The 20,204-nt window shown below is 43.8% G+C and overlaps 1 protein-coding gene across 6 annotated transcripts in view; it reads right to left on the bottom strand.

Moving 5' to 3' along the window:
- The window catches only part of Pitslre (cyclin dependent kinase 11B pitslre), a 60,523-nt gene extending 40,333 nt beyond the window's left edge, over positions 1-20,190 (bottom strand). For 4 of the 6 annotated variants that reach the window (XM_050194973.2, XM_050194990.3, XM_050194998.2 and 1 more), the window contains exons 1-6: positions 19,848-20,190; positions 17,719-17,846; positions 14,290-14,549; positions 9,571-9,728; positions 7,640-7,746; positions 4,561-4,689 (exon numbers count right to left, since the gene is read on the bottom strand). In XM_050194973.2, the coding sequence (XP_050050930.1) occupies positions 4,561-4,689; positions 7,640-7,746; positions 9,571-9,728; positions 14,290-14,549; positions 17,719-17,846; positions 19,848-19,972 (907 nt within the window). In that variant the 5' untranslated portion in view covers positions 19,973-20,190. The remainder of the gene's footprint in view (positions 1-4,560; positions 4,690-7,639; positions 7,747-9,570; positions 9,729-14,289; positions 14,550-17,718; positions 17,847-19,847) is intronic. The other 2 variants (XM_050195007.2, XM_050195021.3) reach the window with 1 other exon arrangement.
- Positions 20,191-20,204: the final 14 nt, after the last annotated feature.

Below are 20,204 nucleotides of genomic sequence, written 5' to 3'. Positions count from 1 at the left end.
ACTTGCCACACAATATGTTGGTGTTCCATAACGTTGTGTCCCGCAGTGAATTAAATTAACGTGGCAAATTTTTGGGTTGCACATCTCAAAGCTTGTGCTAAGTTGATGCCGAAGTTGACATGCTCTGAAAATTCACTGGCTTCACATTTGCAATTGCAACAAGTTACTTTTAACTTAACTAATCTTAAAGAAAACAGAAGCAGTTGTAGAAAATTCTAAACAATCTGCGATTATTGCACAAATGCTGATATCTATCAGTGTGAGTAATGTGCTACAAAAAAAAAGAAACAAGTCACCTCTGCACCTCTACTGCCTTACTTTAGGCGAGGAAAGCATATGTCGCCTAGAAGAAGACAAGTCCACTTGTCGAAACGTTGGCTCCTGCTTTCACCTTGCTATCGTTTTGCTCAACGTCTTGAATTTCCATCTCCCGCCTTCCCCGTGTTTTCCCTGCCTTACTTTAAGAATTATAGTTCAAGAAAAGCTGGCTCTATGCAAGAGCAACGCATGAACATTATCCACACTAAACTGAAGTAATATTTTGAAAAAAAGAAAGATTATAAAGCATATCACTTGCAAATTTACTGTAGCTTTGTTCATTTATGATACTGGTAGATTAGAGATAGCCTGTGCTGCAATAATATTTAAACTGATCTTCGGACCCATTCTGGAAAACAGAAGGGTAAGTGAACTGCATTTGTTGTTTCTTATTTTACTTCTGTCTACTATATGACTGCTTAACAGTATGACTATCATTACAACACCACTACGTTTCATTTTCAGAGTTGCTTGTATCTGGAAATCTCTGATTTAAGAGCATGCGTGGCTCCTTGATGGTCCACACTAATCTTTCTAATCACAAAGCTGAACTGCTATACAACGTTGCCCTGATCACTGCACTGCTTCATGTTAAGCTTGGTTCAGTAAACTAGAGTGGACATTCTTCCATGTTTTGCGCAAGCTACAGAATGCGACCCCAATACAGAATGCCTGCATCTTTTTGCTCAGCTACAGTACCCTTAACATAAGCTTTAATAGTTCTCTGCGTGGCTACTGTTCCTGTGAAAAGCAAAAGCAAAAAGCAAAAATAGTCATCCACCTGACCTATGTGTAAAGCTACAAAAAAAAAAAAAAAAACAACATACGAGTTTCTCAAAAACATAGCTTCGAAGGGGATGAAAAATTTGTCCTAGTGTGGGATCTTTCCCTTTCATGAACTTTCCACCACCTTCCGGCCTTCCGCCTAACTGATTTGCCATACTGCTCATCTACATGCATATTACAGATATACGGTGCACCCCGGATTGCCTTTACACCACCCAGCACTTCAAAAGAGAGCAGCAGTGTGGGTAACGATGACTGAATGCAGTGAACAAATTTGTCTCTGATGCCTTTTGTTTTTGGCCAATTATGCCAGGTCGCTTTCATAAAGATTTAAAGGACATTGCATGTGGTTGTTTGTGCCTGTTACACTATGCATGAAAACATGGTAGTATAATGAAAAGCAGACAGTCATTATCAGCTGTGGAATTCATCAAGGGCCTCACCACTAAATTCTCACCAAGCTTCAGTGAGCAAACAAACTTATTTGAGAGAGGCTAGCTCATGGCCTAATTAGGAAGGGCCTAATTAGAAAATGAGACACAGCCCCAAGAAATGCCTGATCACCAAAACAACTCACTCAAATGCAGAATTAGTAATGAAAAAGTGCAGCTTTCTCGTAAACACAGTGCATAACATGGAGAGTTTTTTTGTGCAAATTTACGAGATTGGAAAAGGTTCGGGATCAACAAATGGCAGTCGAACCTCGACATATTGAATAGCATGGGGTTCGCGAAATAGTTTGACATAGCCAAAATTCGGTACATAACAAATGTATCAAAGTCCTGAGCAAGTTAATGACTAAATCACTCACGGCGCAGTGAATACTCACTTGAAGCATCAAACAAACAATTTATTGCTTCGGGTTAAAGCATTGCGGCAATGTAACCTGCTTCTTATTGGCGACCGCGTGCCTAACCACAGCCTCCTATACATAATCCAAATGGTCGACAAGTGCCAGACCAGTGCCTTCTATGGCACTGTAGTAGAGGCGAACAAGGGCCAAGGCAGCCGCAGCCTCACTCAAAGTTGGGAGTGGGGTAACATCACTGCTTGCAAAATCGTGTTCGGCAGCCTCTTTGTTAGACCGCTTGGCAGCAACCTCCACGGCGATCTCCGCGCCAATCAACTCAACCCTAGTTCCAAGACTTCCAGTGGCGTCGTCACCACATACGAAGTCGTCAATGCATATGCTGTCCACGATATGCCGAAAACTTCGGCAACGATCAACTTCTGTCTCCATACCCCACGCACCGAATAACCTCTTTCTCGGCAAATATCAGTGATGTTCGCTTATTCCTATTTCCAGCCATCTCAACACCGCACGCGGCATGGGTCACATCGACCACACCCCAATAACCACAAATGGCCTGCCTAGCAGCAGCACGGAGGAGGAATCAGTGCGTCAAATGGCCTAATTAGAAAATGAGATTTTTTTTAATGTTCGGTTTATCTATGTTGGCATACTGTATTTGTTATGCGCCTTGTCTTGGGGGTGCAGACCTCGTGAAGCCTGATAGATGGCTTTTTGTCTGTACCCACCAAGTGTCTTTGATACTGAAATGATTATTTGATTTATTTATTTATTTATTTATGTGCTGCGCTGTAAAATGAGCTAAGCTGCTGCCTGTGTGCGTCGCTGCGTTCAAACAGAGCTTCTGGCGCGATCAATGCGAGCATGTAGCCTAGTGTAGCAGTTGGAAACGTTCACTGTGCCACCACTTTCTTCGAGGTGTGTTACGGGAAAGCCTGCCACCTGTCACGAGAGAACATGCGGTTAAACGGTGCTTCCGGAGAGATTGATATGTGCGTGCAGCAGTTGGAAACGCCTATTGTGCCACCATTATCTTCATGTGTGTTGCAGGAAGGCCTACTGCCTCTCGCGAGAGGGCGCATATTCTGGGGCGGCGGAGTACGATAGTATATCCATTTTACATCTCACCCCGTCTGACATAAGAAAGTTAAAAATACATGTCATTTTTTATGTGGTACGGGAAGAGTGTCGATATAAGCGATAATTCAATATATCCGTGTTCAATATATCGAGGTTCGACTGCAGTAAAGGGAGGAAGCAAATACCAATAGTTGCATACTGACCTCGCTCCTCGCTAACTGAAAACCACCAGAACAAGCGTTTTTTGTAGAATTAAAAGCAAGCGAAAGCATGAAAGATGAGTATACAAGCACAGTGCCTTTAATAAAGCTCTTATAACGATGCCATGCAAAAAGAAAGGAAAGAAAGATTTTAGATGGCTAATGTCTTGAGTTCCCTAATATTATTTTCAGAAGTGCTGCCACACTTACAAATTTAATGTCATTCAGCATGATAATGATGATGACGACAACTGTCCTCTGAACAAACACTCTTCAGCGCTAATTTCAAGATAAGCATGCATTTATTTACAGCCTAAACCTGTCTTCAGCAGTACTTTAATGTAATGATACATGATCAATTGCTAACATAGCCAGTCAGAAAATTTGTCAAATGATGACAATTACCACTGAATTGAACACTTGTGAGTTGCGCCATATTGCAACTCCATCATCCACGCATTCCATAGCTTTCACCTCTTGGCCAGCAATTATACTGTGCCTTTAACACAAAGCTGCCCCAGTAAAAGAATAACATTTTTGGGAGTCTATCAGGTATTTGAATATGTGTTGTACACGATGCACTTAGTATGGAGAACAGCAGCAACAGTTTTCAAACCTCTTTTGGCAGATAACAACTGAACAATTCAGATGGCAAGAAACACTAAAGCTTATAGTAGGCTTGCCATGGACAGTGCTCCATGTTCTTGGAGTGTACAGTATGTTACACTCTTAAAGAGAACATGCAGCTGGTAAAGCCAATATATAAGCAAAATGCTCCTTGTGTGTGGAGTATGTGGAGAAAAGGAAATGGCTGATAGGATGCACTTTAGTGACATCTACACATGTATGCATGCCTTCATGTTGTAATTCAGCTGTAATCAGTAGCCAAAATCTAAATGGTTATTCCCTATAACAGTGGATTGTACTAGACACTAAAACATAGGACATGATAATCTCTAGCATTGAAATAAACAGCTAGGCCAGCATGCAAATGCCATTACGCTAAGCAACAACACTAAGACGAATCAATGAAATAAATGCATTTACCTTTACTTAATTTATTGCAGTTACAGTACACTGCCTTTTGAACAGAAATGTGAAGAATCTGTGCTTAAAAAGGATCACTGTAACATAAGTTCAATGAATTTGAAAGAAACTAGACAACTATTCAGTGAATTGTAACTGTTAAAGTACTCAGACTGTCCAGCTTACCAGTGACTTAATTAAGCTCAATAGCTTGCTCTAGAGGGGGATCTATTATACTCAGGTTTCTTCTGTCTCACTGTCAATACAGCTGATTTTCATTACTGCTTACCAGTGAAGCACAATTGTAACATTACGTGAACAATCCCTGACTGAGCTTACCGATGTCAGTGAGGCGTTCATCCTCAACTGTGAGAGAGATTTCTGGCAGGTCTGACCGGTCGTCTGAACTCCGTGCGAGAGGACTTCGACTGCGGTCTCTGCTGGTCAGCTTGGGGACTTCGGCCGCTGCTGCAAAAGTCAGAATGACGACAGCAAATGAATGCGGCTGCCATGATGCAGTCGCCATTTCGCACAACTTGAAAACGGTGAGTGAGAGGGCAAAGTTAAGGGTAGCCATGCTGGCACCGCACAAGTTGTCAGCACTGTGCAAAATGATGCACCCAATTGCCAAAGAAGAGTCAAAATGCTCAACGAAACATTGCGTTCGTTTCGTAGAGTGCAAAAACGCTGCGGTATGCACATTATATCTGTCACGTAGTAACCAACATGTGGAACAAACTGGGTGTTGTCTCAGTGACCACCTTTGCGAGGACGGCTACAACATCCGTCGTGGATTGCAAGGACACTTGGCGGTGCATTGCAGAAGCTGTGGGTTAGAAGCAAAGTTTGAATAATGCACTGTTCTACATTCACATGCTGGCCCGCAGACAAGAGAAATAGTCAAAGCTGCAGAAATGGCTCGGGGGCAATTGTCAGTGCATGAATGTGCCACCTAGTGCCTTGTCAAGTAATCGAAATTGAAATTGATTTATTCATTATAGATTACAGGTTATAAAAAAAAAACAATAACATACAGATGGAAGTCTCATAGTCAATGACTGTATCGGGACCTCCTGTTATATACAAATATGCTTTTTCTAAGGCAATGAGGAGCACCACATTAAAGTCATATATATGGAAATATGAAAGAAAGTAAGTAATGAAGAATGCAAAACAAGATATACGTGTGCAGTTAGGAGTTACAATAGATCTAATGAAGGAAATTATACAATCGCAAGGAGCAAGTGCAGTAAAACTAAATGAAGTAAACGAAATTGGCAGTAACGGACAAAAAATTCCACCGAAGTATGCAATAATACAAGCAACAACAACAAAAAAATTCATAATATACATGACTATTAATGCAACAATACAAACAACAAAAAAAACTTCAACATATACATGAGCATTAATAAAAAAGAAAGGTTCCGGAACAGCAGAATACTTGAAGCAATAGGGGTGAAAAAGAAAGAAAAAAGCTAATGTTAAGTATTTTCTGTTAGAAGAAAATTCCTCAGATGTTTTTTTTTTAAATATGGATGTTGAACGCAAAGCCTTGACTCAAAGTGGTATGGAATTCCAAAATGAAAAAGCTGAAAAATCAACTGATTGTTTGACATGGTGCGCACCTGAGGTAAAGGTTATGGTTTAAAGCAAATCTAGTGACATTAGCGTTTATCAGGCATGTTTTAGGTATTATACATGCAGGAACTTGATTATTCAATAACTTGAAAATAAGTATGCCCAAATTATACAACACAGTTTCTTTGACAGCGAAAATGTTATTACAGTGTAGCAATCGGAGAGCGCTAGTATTATAGGGACTAGAGGTGACTATTCTAATTGCTTAGTTTTGTAAATTGCAATATCTATGTGTCTCATGTGTAGGCGCTGGCTGACAAACAGATTCTGGCATGTTACTTGAACTTTATCGTTTTTCTTCGTCTTTAACATGCGGTAGTTCTTGTTAGCTTGCTTTTCTGTCGCTTTATGCGATTGCGGCTCATGCGCATGGCTTTTCATGTATAAATTGCATTATTATCACAAATACATTTTTAGTTGGGAGTTAGGAATTGTGTATGTCGTTTCCATTCTGTCTCGTCCTTTGTTTCCAGGATACAAAGTTACATAAAAAAATTAAGGCATTGAGTATTATCTTGCATGAAAAACAAATTGTAGCCAGCATAGTGAGAAGCTGGCTGCAATGGCAGAAGTATTACCTGAACACATTTTTTTCGTCAACAGAAAAAACTTGTCATTGTGTGGGTAAACTGCCATTCATCTGCAGCCAGCATCCAGAAAACGGTGAACTGCAAGGCACGTGCCGTTAGTGTGTGTGTACGATTACTGCATAAATTCATTTATTTTACACGAGAATTTTTCATAGTTTCTGCAATTGCCTCCAGGTTCCAGCTGTTTCACAACATACAGCAACCCTAATATGGGATATTAGGAACTTAGAGTGTAACAGACCTTTCTCACTGGATTATTACAGTTCGTTGTTATGAGCATCCACTTTATTCGAGTTCGTAAACATAAAATACGAAGATGATTTATGTACAGTGAAATCTTTAAGTGCGTACGGACGACTTCAAAAAGGTCATGTGGCAACACCCCACCTCAGAGGCCCAGGCACACTGGTGGTCATTCATGGAGCCATGTGATACATTAGCACATAAGAGCAAGCTGGATATTGTATGCATGAAACTGCCAGTTTATGTTTTACATCCGTAAAAAAGAGAACCTAGCCTTATTACTTTATAAAACTTCCGCTTTGTTCTGTTAAAGCGTCATATGACAGTGCCATCAACATTGTCATTTACAGTACTGCCCCGGTCCTGGCAAAACATAGCGCTAATATATTGACACGTGAATTTGCTTATCTTTTTCGGGTGAGTGCTTTTCCCCGTCTAACAAATGTTAACGCTCAGCGCATGACGCACCCACATGTACCGGAAGTTTCTCTAATGTTATCGACGGTTTTGTTGTCACCGAAGCTTGTGTAATCTGATTGCCTGTGCGACGCGAATCGTGTAAAACTTTCTGGAAGACACACGGGCACCATCAGTCACTCTGGAACCTTCGATGACTCGTGTATAAAAGCTGACGCGCTCGACCGGCAAATCAGATTTCGAAGATCACCGACTGCGTTCGCCGCTAACGTTGTGCTTTTTAAGAGTAGCCTGTTTATGTGGGCACAGGTTCGCCCAATAAAAGTTAGTTTCGTCATTCACAGTATTGCTACTGTGTTCTTTACCGTCACTACTATGTTACCATATACACGCTGGGGCTAAGACTTCATTAGCTCACTGACATCGAGGCAATCAACAGGCAGAAAATCAGACCCACGTTGCCAAATCCTGCAAATTAAGTGCAATGCTAGCAATCACAGCAGTAAAGAACTGGGAACAGTGCTCACAGCGAACCACCTCTGTCTTTCGGTGCTCCCTGTCCCTCTCCCGCTGGGCTGCCGCTTGTCCCACTATAAGAAGCCGTTCTTTGCGCCACTCTCGCTGAAGACGTTCTCTGGTTGCGCAATGAAAAAAAAAAGGGCGAAAGAAGACAAATTCAGTAAATGTTTCCACTATAGAGAATTAGATTAGGCACTTGTGTAAGATGGCAGGCTTTTTCATTTGTTCACATTCAAACCTTGCGTGAGGAAGGCTATGACCTCTAGGTCTGATGCATTAGCCTGTGCAGTCCGAACCAGTTCGTGAGATGCTGCGTCCTGTTTCACGACATACAGCAGCCCTAATATTGAAGATTAGGAACTTTGCATATAACTTTAAGAACTTATCTAGACAAGCTTGGTATTCTTTCCAATAACCAGTATGGTTTCAGACCAGAATAGTCAACTGAATTGGGTCTAATATCGCTAACAGATAAAATTAAATTTGCCATTGACGCCGGTAATGTCCTTGGAGGTGTATTTATTGACCTTTCAGTAGCTTTTGATTCGATTATGCACAACATTTTATTGCAGAAACTGGAGTCAATTGGTGTATCTGGGCTCCCCTTAGAACTAATTCGTAGTTATTTGCGTGATCGTGAACAAAAAGTACAAGTGTCTGGCACTTATTCTAATCCCCGAACCATCAACATAGGCATTCTGCAGGGGTCAATCCTGGTTCCGCTTTTATTTCTGATTTACATGAATGGTCTTCCGCTAAGTCTTGTACATTCTTCCTCTATACCTTATGTGGATGATACCACTGTAACAAACACCGATAAAGACGTCGACTTGATGTTGCTTAAACTAAGTACAGATTTGATAAATGTTGCTGAATGGTTCTGGAGCTGGAGGATCGCGCGACGCATATGTTATGGGCACCGCCTTCTTTTCTTTCTTGCTTTTTCGCTGCGAGGCACACTTCCGCTGGCAATCTCTCACGCGAGCTGTTGCGTTTGTCTCGTTTTGTGCAGTGCATGATTTTGCGTACTGTGCACGAGAACAATGGACTAGTAATATAAGCCAGTGCTACACAAACACTGAGACAGATGCAAGGAGATCACAGAGCATGATCGTGTGCTGGAACACGGCAGAAAATTACAGTTTCACTCACTGCGTGCATGACTGCATGACATGGGACTAAGCAGACGAAACAGAAGTACATCTTTCTTGCTACAATACGAAGTAAAACAAAGACACGCAGGCATTCGATTTGTAGGTTTTATTTTAATTTGTCTGTTGAAGCAATAGATCAAACAAATAACTGCTAATACTCAAAGTCACGTGCCACTATGATTGACATCACAGTACTGCCATGTACGTAGGCGCACTTGTGCAATATATGTGGTCTCTCCAGTTGGGAGCGCGACGCCCGTGAGGAGAAGGGCAAACAGCATTTGATTTGAAATTAATTTAAGCTCTTTCTGCGGTGCACAGGGATGTAATACTTAGCACATATAATCGTTAGCATATAGTACAAGCGCTGCTCTTGTCAGCGCATGTGAGGTAACCTGGTGAAGGGCCCTCAAAGGTTCGCACATCTGCACTTGATGCTGCCTGCATGTATGGAGACAAGGACTTGAGGGGGTCCTTCAAGCTTTATTTTGAGCCAGTTTGGTACTTTTCACCAAGAGGCAACAAGGTCTGAAAACCTCAGTCACAGTGAACACCCTGCAAGATGAACCCTTTTTCGTGAAGTTCCACGGTAACATGAAAAATTCGAGAACTGCCATTTAACTGCCAATCAATCTAGCATTTGCAACCATTTCAGCTTACTTCAAAAGTTTTCTGCAAGACCATCATAAACTGGAGTTTAGCATTGCACCAACACAGATCTAGTGTGTGGAAAGCTAAATCATTTAAGAACCAAAAGTCTAAACATATAGGCCCATGCAACTTACTGTTCTCGTTCCTCTCTCTCCCGCTGTTCTCTTTCCCGCTGCTCCCGTGCCTCTTTAGCTTCTCGGATCTTCTCGCGTGCGTCCCGCAGCTCGCTGCGGGCCACTTCTTTCGGTTCTCTCTGCACACTCCGACCAACATCTCGTGGAGGAGCCCTTGCCTGAAACCATCAATAGCAACAGCATCAGGACATGAGAAAGATGAAATAACTGGAACAGAAATGGATTAAGGATGTCTGGCTACGATTGCACAATGTCAATCAAGAACTTGCACTCTAGAGCTCAGGCAATGCTGTAGGTGTTCCAGCAACGTAGTTCTTCCAGCTACGTAGTTCTTAAAAATGGTATGACAGTGATAAAAAAAGATTATATTTTTAGGCAACACAATGTTCACACAGGAAGAAATCAGAAATTATGAGAAAAAGTAATTAGAGTTAAACCTCAATTAAAAAGTCCGTAAAATTGGCATTTTGCTTCACTATATTGAAATTTCGTTTCATTGAAATTTGACCTTTTATGCAAGTAAGTAGTTGCCGATCCATTTCTCTTACAAGTAAAGGGGCTGCAGAATTTTCCGAATTAGCGGGCAATCGGAAAAGCAAACTTGAATGAGAAAACAATTTATTTTGATGAATTTGGGAGTCTGCGACAAATGATATGGTTTCATGCCACGTTGATTGATGATGTCTTTACATAGGCGTTATGAATTAAGCGAAGCCAGCCACACTTTCGCGTGCACTCTGCCCCAGCGGCTGATAGCATTGCCCGCCCTGGGACACGCTGTGCCATACTACGAGCACCACGTGGCAACCACGAGGCGATGGGAGCTGCCATACTACATGCACCGTGTGGCTACCACCAGGCGACGGGAGCTCCCACTTCTCCACGACGAATCAAGAATTCAACACGGAAGGCGACTTCAAGAAGCGCCCAGCCATCTCCGCGACGAATCAAGAATTCGACGCGGACGACGTCATCACCCTGCCCCGCCTGGTTCGTGCCGACGATAACTCACACAAACTGGTTCCTGCCGACGAGGGGTCGTCGAAGGGATTTAAGGGAGAACCGGCCCACTGCGAGGAGAGAGAGAGTCGCTTCCAGCCGCACAGTCGGTCTGATGCGCTCTTACTGCTACCTGTACGCTATCATCCACTATCTGCAAATATTGTATAAAGTTTTCATTTCTTCTTCGTCTACGGAACGAGTCCATCTTTCGTCCTCCACCCCGAAGACACAACAGACGACGATATGAAAAGCGCTGGCAGCGGTGAGTGAATGCTTCGCCTGCCTCTCACTCCAACGGGTCACCGAAACTCGAGATTATGCAACCTCCAATACTAGACGCGCAGGAAGACAGCTTACATGATGGCACGCTGAAGCCAACTGTCTCGGCACGCCCACTCGGCAGATTACCTCTAAAGCAGGGTTCGCGGCTGCGTGTGCGCTCAGTCGTGCTTACAGCCATGTGCAGCTACAGCCAAGATGGGCAGGTGCCAGAAATCAAGACGTGCGCAAACTTAACCCCAACTCCTTTCCAACCCCCCATCCCCGTTTCTTGTGTGCCCTTGATCGCACTACCGCAAGCTCGCTCCCCTCCCCCTCTTTCCCTTTGCTCACGCAGGAAGGCGGCACTCATGAAGCCATCATCTTTCTTGTCTTACCCTCACGCACTTTCACTCGCACCTAAAGCACACAGAGATCGAGGCGCGATGGTATCTTATTGCACTTGGACTTTATGTGGAACATGACTCCACTCCACTTCCACAGTCGGTCCCTGTGATTTGGGAGGTGTCCGTTTGCAAGCAGCCACTCATAATTCAATCACTCGAACATCTACATCTCCGTAAGTTTCAATTTGTTGTTTTGGAATTCCTTTGCGGCAGCAGTGAAATTTCATTATATTGAAATCACATATAAACACACTTCGTTATATTGAGGTTCTGAGTACATTGTGTTCTATGGACTAGAGGTTATGAAAAGCAAAATATTTCGTTATATCGAGGTTTAACTGTATTTAATTTCATTACTCATTAACTAGGTCGTATTCCTATTGCGCAATAAAAGCCAGTCAGTATTCAACTGATATAGACCATTTAGTAGCTGCCCCAAGACTCAAACCAGTTTTAATAAAGGATTTCATCAGCAGCAGCTGATGAAGGAGAAAGCCAATGAAAGACTGCTGCAGCCTATATTGTATTAAATGCAGGGAAAGTTCTACAATTACCCCTGCGTTATAACAGCCAACATCTTCTTAGACCTGTGAAATTCTTCAATCTCATTTCACCACCTAAAGTTCAGAGATGTCAGACATACATTACCTTACTTTTTGCCAGTGAACATTCTTCACCGCACTACCAGTTATCAATTTATTGCTTGGGTCAAGAGACGCTGATGGCATTGAAAATTTTTTAATGTTTCCACCGAGTCTGTAGCAAGAAAGTCTTAAACAGTCAGATGGCGCATGACTTGCACTTTCCCAAATGTACTGCACAACATGTACGAGTGTTGATCCAGAAATAAGGTTTCCATCAATTTTATAATTAGACAACATCGTTTATTCTCATAAAATTTACATCATTGGAAAGATGAAACTTTGCTCTATTTTTCTACACAATCGCCATCTTTTTCTACGCATTTTTGTAGACGGTGCTTCAGTTTCTGTGTCCCAATGTCGAAGAACTCTGCCGCCAACCCGTTGAGGAAGCATTTCACCTATTCTTTGACATCGTCGTTCTGGAAGCATTGGCCACTAAAATGTTCCTTTAACTTGGGGGACTAGTGATAATCACTAAGCACAAGGCCTGGACTGTACGGTGGGTGGTGCATGACAGTCCACCCAAAGTTTGTCAAAGCTTCCTGGGTTTGACGGGAAACATGAGGTCGGGCGTTGTCGTGACGCAGCGTTACACTGGCTGCCGGTCGTCCTCGCCGGCTGTTCTGGATAGCTCGCCTGAGTTTTCTTCGTGTTGCACAATAACTGAGTTGACTGTTGTCCAACGTTCCATGAAAATGATCAGCAGTATCCCCATACGATCCCAAAACACACTGGCCATGACTTTGCCAGCAGAAGGAGTTTGTTTGAACTTCATTGCGACTGGTGCCTCTGGGTGACGTCACTGTTTGAATTTTTGTTTCGTTTCGGGAGTGAAATGAAACACCCACGTTTCGTCTCCCGTAACAACGGAGCCCAACAATCCTTCCTTATCTTCTTGACACTTTTGAAGAAACTGGTGAGCACAGTCAAGGTGTTTCTCCTTGTGGTCCGATGCCAATAGCCACAATACCCATCGAGTACAACACTTGTGATATCCCAATCTTTTAGTCAAAGCTCTTTCCACTGTACTGTAAGAACTCCCAGGAATCTGAGCAACAAGTTCACGGACCTTCTGATCCTTCTGTCTTGAAGCACTTCGCGTTGGACCATCTTGATAACTGCCTCCGAAACTGACGGTCTTCCACTCCATTTTTCATCATGGACTTCCCTCCGACCAGCACTAAACTCCCTGTACCACTTTCGGATGTGTTGGACATACACTTGTCGCCATACACCTTTTTCAACTGACAATGAATATCCACGGGTGGAGCCCCTCTCGCATGCAGAAAGCAAATTACGGACCGAATCTCGCATTTGGCAGGATCAACAATGGGAACCTCCATATCGGATGGCTGCTGAGCCAAGAATGAGTGGTGCAGCGAAGCGCGGCCAGGGGGAATCGAGAGTGGGGGAGCAGCCACGCGCAGCAGTGTTGCCAGATTTCGTCTCGCACCTACCCGTGTGGCTGGACGTCTTTGGGAACCTTACTTCTGGATCAACCCTCGTATATAAATAGCAGACGAACTTGAACTGTGGGTTAGATTATCTTGACCATGCTCGCCCCTGTTGCTGTGCTTCGAGTGTTGCTCGATTTTCTGGACACACAAGTTTGCCCAATGAATAGATCGATGTTTAGCTCAATATTGGCAGGATTTGTCTTTTTTTTTTATTGTCACTACAATGTGACAGTTTCCATCCAAAAAAATTTTCCACGGAAGTCATTGGTGCTCCATAGTGAACAAAGAAGGCATTCTCCTATTTGTCCCTCCTACTCTTTCCATCCCAGCCTTTCATATGACACAAATCGTCATAATTGCAGTACAGTGCCATGCCAACACAGGTCAAGCCTGTGTTGTGCTGAATTGCTGGCACTGCAAGATGTGAGGACAAAATGAAAGCTTTGCTTGCGCTGCCAGCGTTGTGTGGAGTTCTAACACTCCAGGGCTAGCCAACTCAGACCCACGTCTAACAGATCCACTTTGAAAGTCAGTACTTGTTTTTCTCACCTCGTCTTTCATGTGACATCTTGTCTGTGCTGTACAATCCAAGGCTCAGTTGGCTTTGTGTGCAATAGAGGCGCAAACCAGCTGACGGTTACACAAAGGCCATCAACATAGCAGCCCACATGTTCTCGTTCAGCAAAACAAGGTGACCGAGACATGCTTGCCAAGATGACATTGCTATACAACCTGCCGGTGTTTAGCATTCCTTTGTTGGGCCGCAAAAAAAAATAAAAGTAACCCCCCCCCCCCCTACTTTCTCCAGCACACCCAGGCTGACCCAGTACTTGTATTGAGATTTCTTTCTTCCAGGACTTCACTTAACATCTGAGGTAGCCTGAGCTAAACTTGTTCTCCTGCTTTTTTTTCTTCCCCTCCCCCCCCTTTCTACAAATAAAGTGCTTTTACCTGCTCTTTGCTGCTGCTACTGCCGCTGCTGCTGCTGGCCTCATTCCGCCCAGAACGTGATGGCGGTTCCACCGGCCGAGCCACCTTTTCCTCTGTTCGGTGGGTTTGCCGGTGCCGACTCTCGTGCTCGCGTGTGTCGCGATTACGGGTGCTACCACTCCTGTGACTGCTGCTGTCAGCAGCAGCACGCCGGCTGTCCCGGTGTCCACCGCTCCGATCTCGGCTGCTCGGCTGGCGGTCCTTGCCACGGCTGTGGGAAGCTGCAGAACCATCGGCAGGAGAGGCCCAATGACGACAAAAGCAGTAGTGAAATGAAGCACTAAAACCTTTCAATTTAGCAAAGGACACACATTCTAATGGGACATGAGAGTAACTGTCACATAAACCCAAGAAGTCTGAAGCCAATAAAAACACCAATCAAAACCAACACCTTCGTTCTTGTAAGTATACTATCAAATAATAATAAACCCTTTCGCTGTCGGGCGTTTCTGGCCGTGACGCACCCCCAGTGTCGGCTTGGTTTCAGGGAACGAGCATAACAGGGAATGAACATAGCAATTTATTTTTGATTATGATTGGTATACAAATAACATAGTCAATGCAATATGCACATTTCAGTGTTCTGCAGCTGTTGTTAGTAAACATCATCATCATCATCAGCCTGACTATAAAATCCGTTCAACATCCGAATCTGACGATGCGGAACCCTCTTCCTCTCATGCGACTTTGTCCGAGTCCGAATCCGAGCTCGGCTCGTATTCTGAATCGGAATTCAGCCACCGCTCCCATGAGCAGACGAAGGTCCCGCGCGCCGAGCCATCCGAAAGTAACCGCGCGCAGGGAGGATGCGCTTTCAGTCGCCCGCGCAACGGAGAGAAATGGGACGTTGCGTGATCAAGAAGACAGAGGGAGATGGAAAAAGGCTAAACAAAGTTCGAAGGGCTTTACGTTTACTGCTGCAAGTCGGAAGCGAGGGTGCGGCGAGAGAGCGAAAGCAGCAATCGAGTCACCCTTTTTGGAGAGGCAACGGCACGTGCGCCTGAACTTGACGCGCCGTAGCAGGCACACCAACAGAAGAAAAATAAAAACCTTCAAACCAGCGGAGATTACAGAACAACCCTTGAACCCATAACCACACGCGCGCGACGCATGATCCAGCGAACGCGGAGCCACCGCGCCACTCAGCAAAGAGAAAGTGGGGAGTGGCAGTCGCACCGTACTCTTCAATACATGGATTGACACAGGTCGGGGCGAATATACGAACTTGTAGAAAGAGTCAACAGATGGCGTGGCCAATCCAGGAGCGCCTGCTTTGCGCTCAGGCGCGAAATTTTGAACGCACGATAGAGAACGTACCGGTACGTCAGTGACACCGTGGGGGGGAAGCGCGATGACGTACCGGTACGTCGGTGACAGCGAAAGGGTAAAGGAAGGCTAAATTTGCATCTGCCTTTACAACAGAAACTTGAGACCTTATACAGAGTTAAACTCTAAAGGCAAACATTAACACTCGTTGAAGTGATGCATACTTCAAATATTTCTCAAAGGTTGCTCTGAGCCAGGAAAAGACAGGCACAAAAAAATCTTGCAACTGAAGACATGTCTCTTTCACAGCGCTAACCACCCACAGACTGATAATCATGCAAGTCATTTTTTAGTCTTAAAGATAGTATAGCACAGGTATACATGCTGTGCCAATAGCTTCTAGCTATGCTACCCTACAGGAGCCAGATGGCAGCAAAGTGGGGGCACCACATGATTACAAACAGCACTGACATAGCAGCAAAATGAGGTTGTATTAGAAAGTACCACTGTAAGAAGCTCCAGCAAAGGCATCCTCTCATTTTTCATGTTTCATTTTCAAATGAGATTTACTATCCTTTTATCTGTCATTAAAGAAACACTAAAGGCAAATATTAAGTCAAGCTAAAGTGACAGATTAGTGCTTGGGAATCTGTAAGGTGTCAATATTATCGCAAATAGGACCGTAGTAATCGAGAAACTGAGGTAAATGCAGGACATGATTAGAAACTCTCTCGGGACATTCAAGCACTTGCCTGATGACAAAAGCACTCCTCAGTTAAAGTCCGCCACTAGTACTCAACCACTCGTTGCAAAAAAACATCATTGTATTGTATTAGAAGACGAAATAAGATGCTACTTATCCAGTTCTATCTCATATTTAGAAAAAAGAACTAACTGAAATTACTCTCGACAACGATGCAGGTGGTTGAAAGGTTTCGTTTTCGCTCGACTCTGTGCCGCCCACGCTTTCGCATTTCAGCAGTTCCGTTATTGCGTAGTGCTTTGCTGGTTTTGCTGGCTCGCGAAACTTGCAAAAACTGCAAGTAGCAGAGAATTCAACTTCCGTGTTATGCCGCGGGATGTCCGAACGGTCTGTGCCCACTTGACCAAAAAGCAGCTGCAGTGGCGAATCCACCGCTTTGTCTTGGCTCGGTGCCGCCATCTGTCGGAGGCCGTTTTACTCATCTATGGCAGCAAAGGGCAGTGATGGCATATGCAACGTCACCACTCCCCCGGTTGGGTGGCGGGAGATTTGACTTTCGAAAAAGGTATTCGGACCCTTCTGATGCACTTTTCTCGTAAACTAAGTCTTTTCTTGGCACGGAATGGTATTTAAACAGTCCAAGTCGACTTCTTATTTGCCTTTAGTGTACCTTTAACTATTCTTGACAAACAATTGCTATGATAATGTATAACAGCCCAATAAGTTCAACACTTAAAAGTGGTCCACTTCTTTCACACATTTATGTAATTTTGCTTCGTTCACAGAAGCTGCGCTGATGGCAGCCGCTGTGCATGCACTACTTCACAACACCTGTCAATTCAGCTCAAGTCTAGCCTCTAGCATTCTTCTTAATACAATGGATAATCCCTTTTAGTGCATTCCAGCGTCCGTTTTACGGGCCTAACGGCTGTAAACATGAGTTTTACAATTCCGACAGATACTGCCACCTTGAGCTGTTAATACCAAGAGAACTGCAACCATACTGCCAATATGCAGTGTGTATGCCTAGTTTTGAACTGGCAAAGTGGTTACACACAGTTGTCAAGCGAGAAAGGAAACACGTAACTTGTATTCGATCAATGATTCCAGCAGGCAGCTTGTGTGTTGAATAAGGCGTCCCAAGGTGTATTTCTATTTCAAATAAAAAAAATTACTACATCAGGCTTCCCTCTCGTACTGGCCGCCTGTGTCCAGATTCCCTTGGCATTGCACTAATACATCAGTCTGGTATGACCATGTGCAACACTGGGAATATGTTTCATGTCAATAGCGAAGTGGTTCCAAGGACCCAGCTCCCATTGTCTGAAATTAACATGGCCTGTGGTGCTGCAGGCAGCATTACAGGAAAAGAACTCCATGGAAGCAAGCACAATTTCTTGAAGCAAACACACGTTCCTTACATTCGTGCTTTCTTGAATGCCTGTCACGCTTGCGATCTCGCCGGTCACGCTTTGGAATCACGATTGTTGCCTGGGGGGGCTGTATGTTCAGCATGTCCTCACCTCCGTCTTCAGTGTCATAACTGTCACTGCATGCAAGCAGAGAAGGATGTGAACCGTAGAATACTGTTAAAGCAGTGCATTTAGTATCTGGCAATACTCTCATGAAATCTAGTACCTTGCACGAAGCAAAAAAAAAAAAAAAAAAAAAGGTGGTGGATGGTTCAATAGAAACCTTCAACTCAGTTACAAAAAGCAGCAAAAAAAGAAAACTGACATTGTATTCTGTAAGTGTGCACGTAGTGGACTACCCATTTCGGCTGCTGCTGAAGTGATGATCGGCTAAGCTGGGGTAGAAGCGAGAACGAGGAAGGTGCCCCCGAGCCTGTCTTTCTTTTCACTCATACAGCTTTGGCCAATCAGCGGTGGCCCCGAGATATGGACAGCCCACTAGGTAAACACAGAATACACCCCCTCTCCCCCAGCAAGAAGAAAAAGTACTCAGCAGACTTGTTGCCGTATGAACCGGGAAATGCATTGATTTTCAGATGCTCTGTACTAAATAGAAAACATATGATCTGTATATTTTCCTTGCAAGATAGACCCAAGATCTAATATAGTGCATACGACTCCCCTATCTCTCCTACAGCTTTTGGGTATTATTTTAATAAAGTTTCCCACCGATATTACTCTAGCACCATTACTGCTAATGCCAATGCCCCCCCCCCCCCCTTTTTTATGCTATGGGCAGAAACACGATATGCAAGGTATGGGATCTAACGTAATACACTGGGAGTGAAATGCAAAAACGCTTATGTCCCATGAATTGGGGGCACGTTAAAAATCCCCTGGTAGTCAAATTAATCTGAAATCCCCCACTATGGCACGCCTCATAATTAGGACTGTGCAGATATTAAAAACTTTCAAATAACGAATCGAATAGTCACAATTCGTAATTTCGAATATTCTTCTAATACTTTCCGAATATTTCAAAAAGTCAACTGCGCCCAGTTAAACATAAAGTTGGAGCAAAAGGATGATAAATTTTCACCCCCGCGGGCACAGTGTGGACATAAAACAGGAGGACTTGTGCAGTGGAGCCGGCTACATTACCTGCCACACTTTACAGACTGTGCAGTGATCATTCACACTGTCTGAAGAGCCCGTGCAGGCGAAGAAACTACTTGTTTCCTTATGCTCCGTCTAGGCTTTTAATAAAGAATGCTTCGTAAGTATTATTTAATGACAGAACCTTGCTAACATTATACTGGAATGTGAACATTGTTCTACGTTAACTGTCATAACGGCTATTCATTTTTCAAGAACTATTCGATATTCGATTGAGTCTCAAAAATCACTATTCGCACACAATCTACCCACAATCAAATCGTGATATTGGCACGTAAAACCACAGAATTTAATTCAACGTATAACATTTTGATGGCCACAAGTGTAGCTAAGCGGAATGCAGCCTTATATACCTTTTTTTTTTTGCAAATGCATGGTTGACAGCGGGAATAAGAAAACATGTATGCTGTGATTCCACGTTTACCCGAAGCTTACGAAAGTCGTACTTCGAGCTTTGCTGGTTATTGCAACTAATAAGTTTTAATTCCCTTCGATATATTCTCGTTGTATCAAGAAACAAATCCGGCGAGCCAACGCGAGACATTCTACAAGGATGTCGTAGTTCCTGCAGTTTAGCGAGACCTAAGGAAACGTATCTTCGCGTACATGGTGGCTTTATGCAATCGCAAACTGATGCAACAGTGCACTGGTCTTCAAACAAATGCTAGAACAACTGGGTAGCTTTTGAGTAACGTTGGTACGTAGGAGTTATCAAAACGAAAACAACGTTCAACCAACATGCCCCCTAGCTACAGAACTTAGTAGACAGTTACCCCCAATACTTCCCTAGATCGTGCGGGAAAGCAAAGCTGCAGCATTTCGGCAGGCAAACGATGACGCTGTCAACGCACAATGTCTTAGCCGTAACGTGTTCACAACCACAACCAGCAGCTCGTGTTGACAAGTCAAGCACTTTGCGTCTAGTACGCTTTTTCACTGGAGCCGCGCACGCAGCCACTCACCTTTCATCCGCTTGTTCGGCGTAGTCCTTTGTGGGCGAAGCGACACTGCTCGAAACCATGTTGTAGCGCGTTTCTTCACGATCAATCTCGCCGTCTTCTTCTGAATCGTTTGAACTCCGGCTCATCGCAGCGGCAGCAGGCGCACTACTGGCAAAATTGAGATTCCCCCTAGACGCAAAGCATTAGCTTCTTATGGCTAAACTACGCGATTTTTGCACAGCGGATAAACAAAATATATCGACTATTGGTAATTGAGCGTAAATGTTACAATAAGTAGTTTACAGCGCAGTTAACATGCTTACGGCACAGACGCCATAGCGTGCGAAAGATAAATTTCACCACCGTGGCCAGCATGCC

This window comes from Dermacentor andersoni, chromosome 3, assembly GCF_023375885.2.
Source record: "Dermacentor andersoni chromosome 3, qqDerAnde1_hic_scaffold, whole genome shotgun sequence".
In the NCBI taxonomy this organism is placed as follows: Eukaryota; Metazoa; Arthropoda; class Arachnida; order Ixodida; family Ixodidae; genus Dermacentor; species Dermacentor andersoni.
The sequence above is the reverse complement of the archived record's forward strand: the minus strand, read 5'-3'. Positions and strand labels throughout refer to the sequence as shown.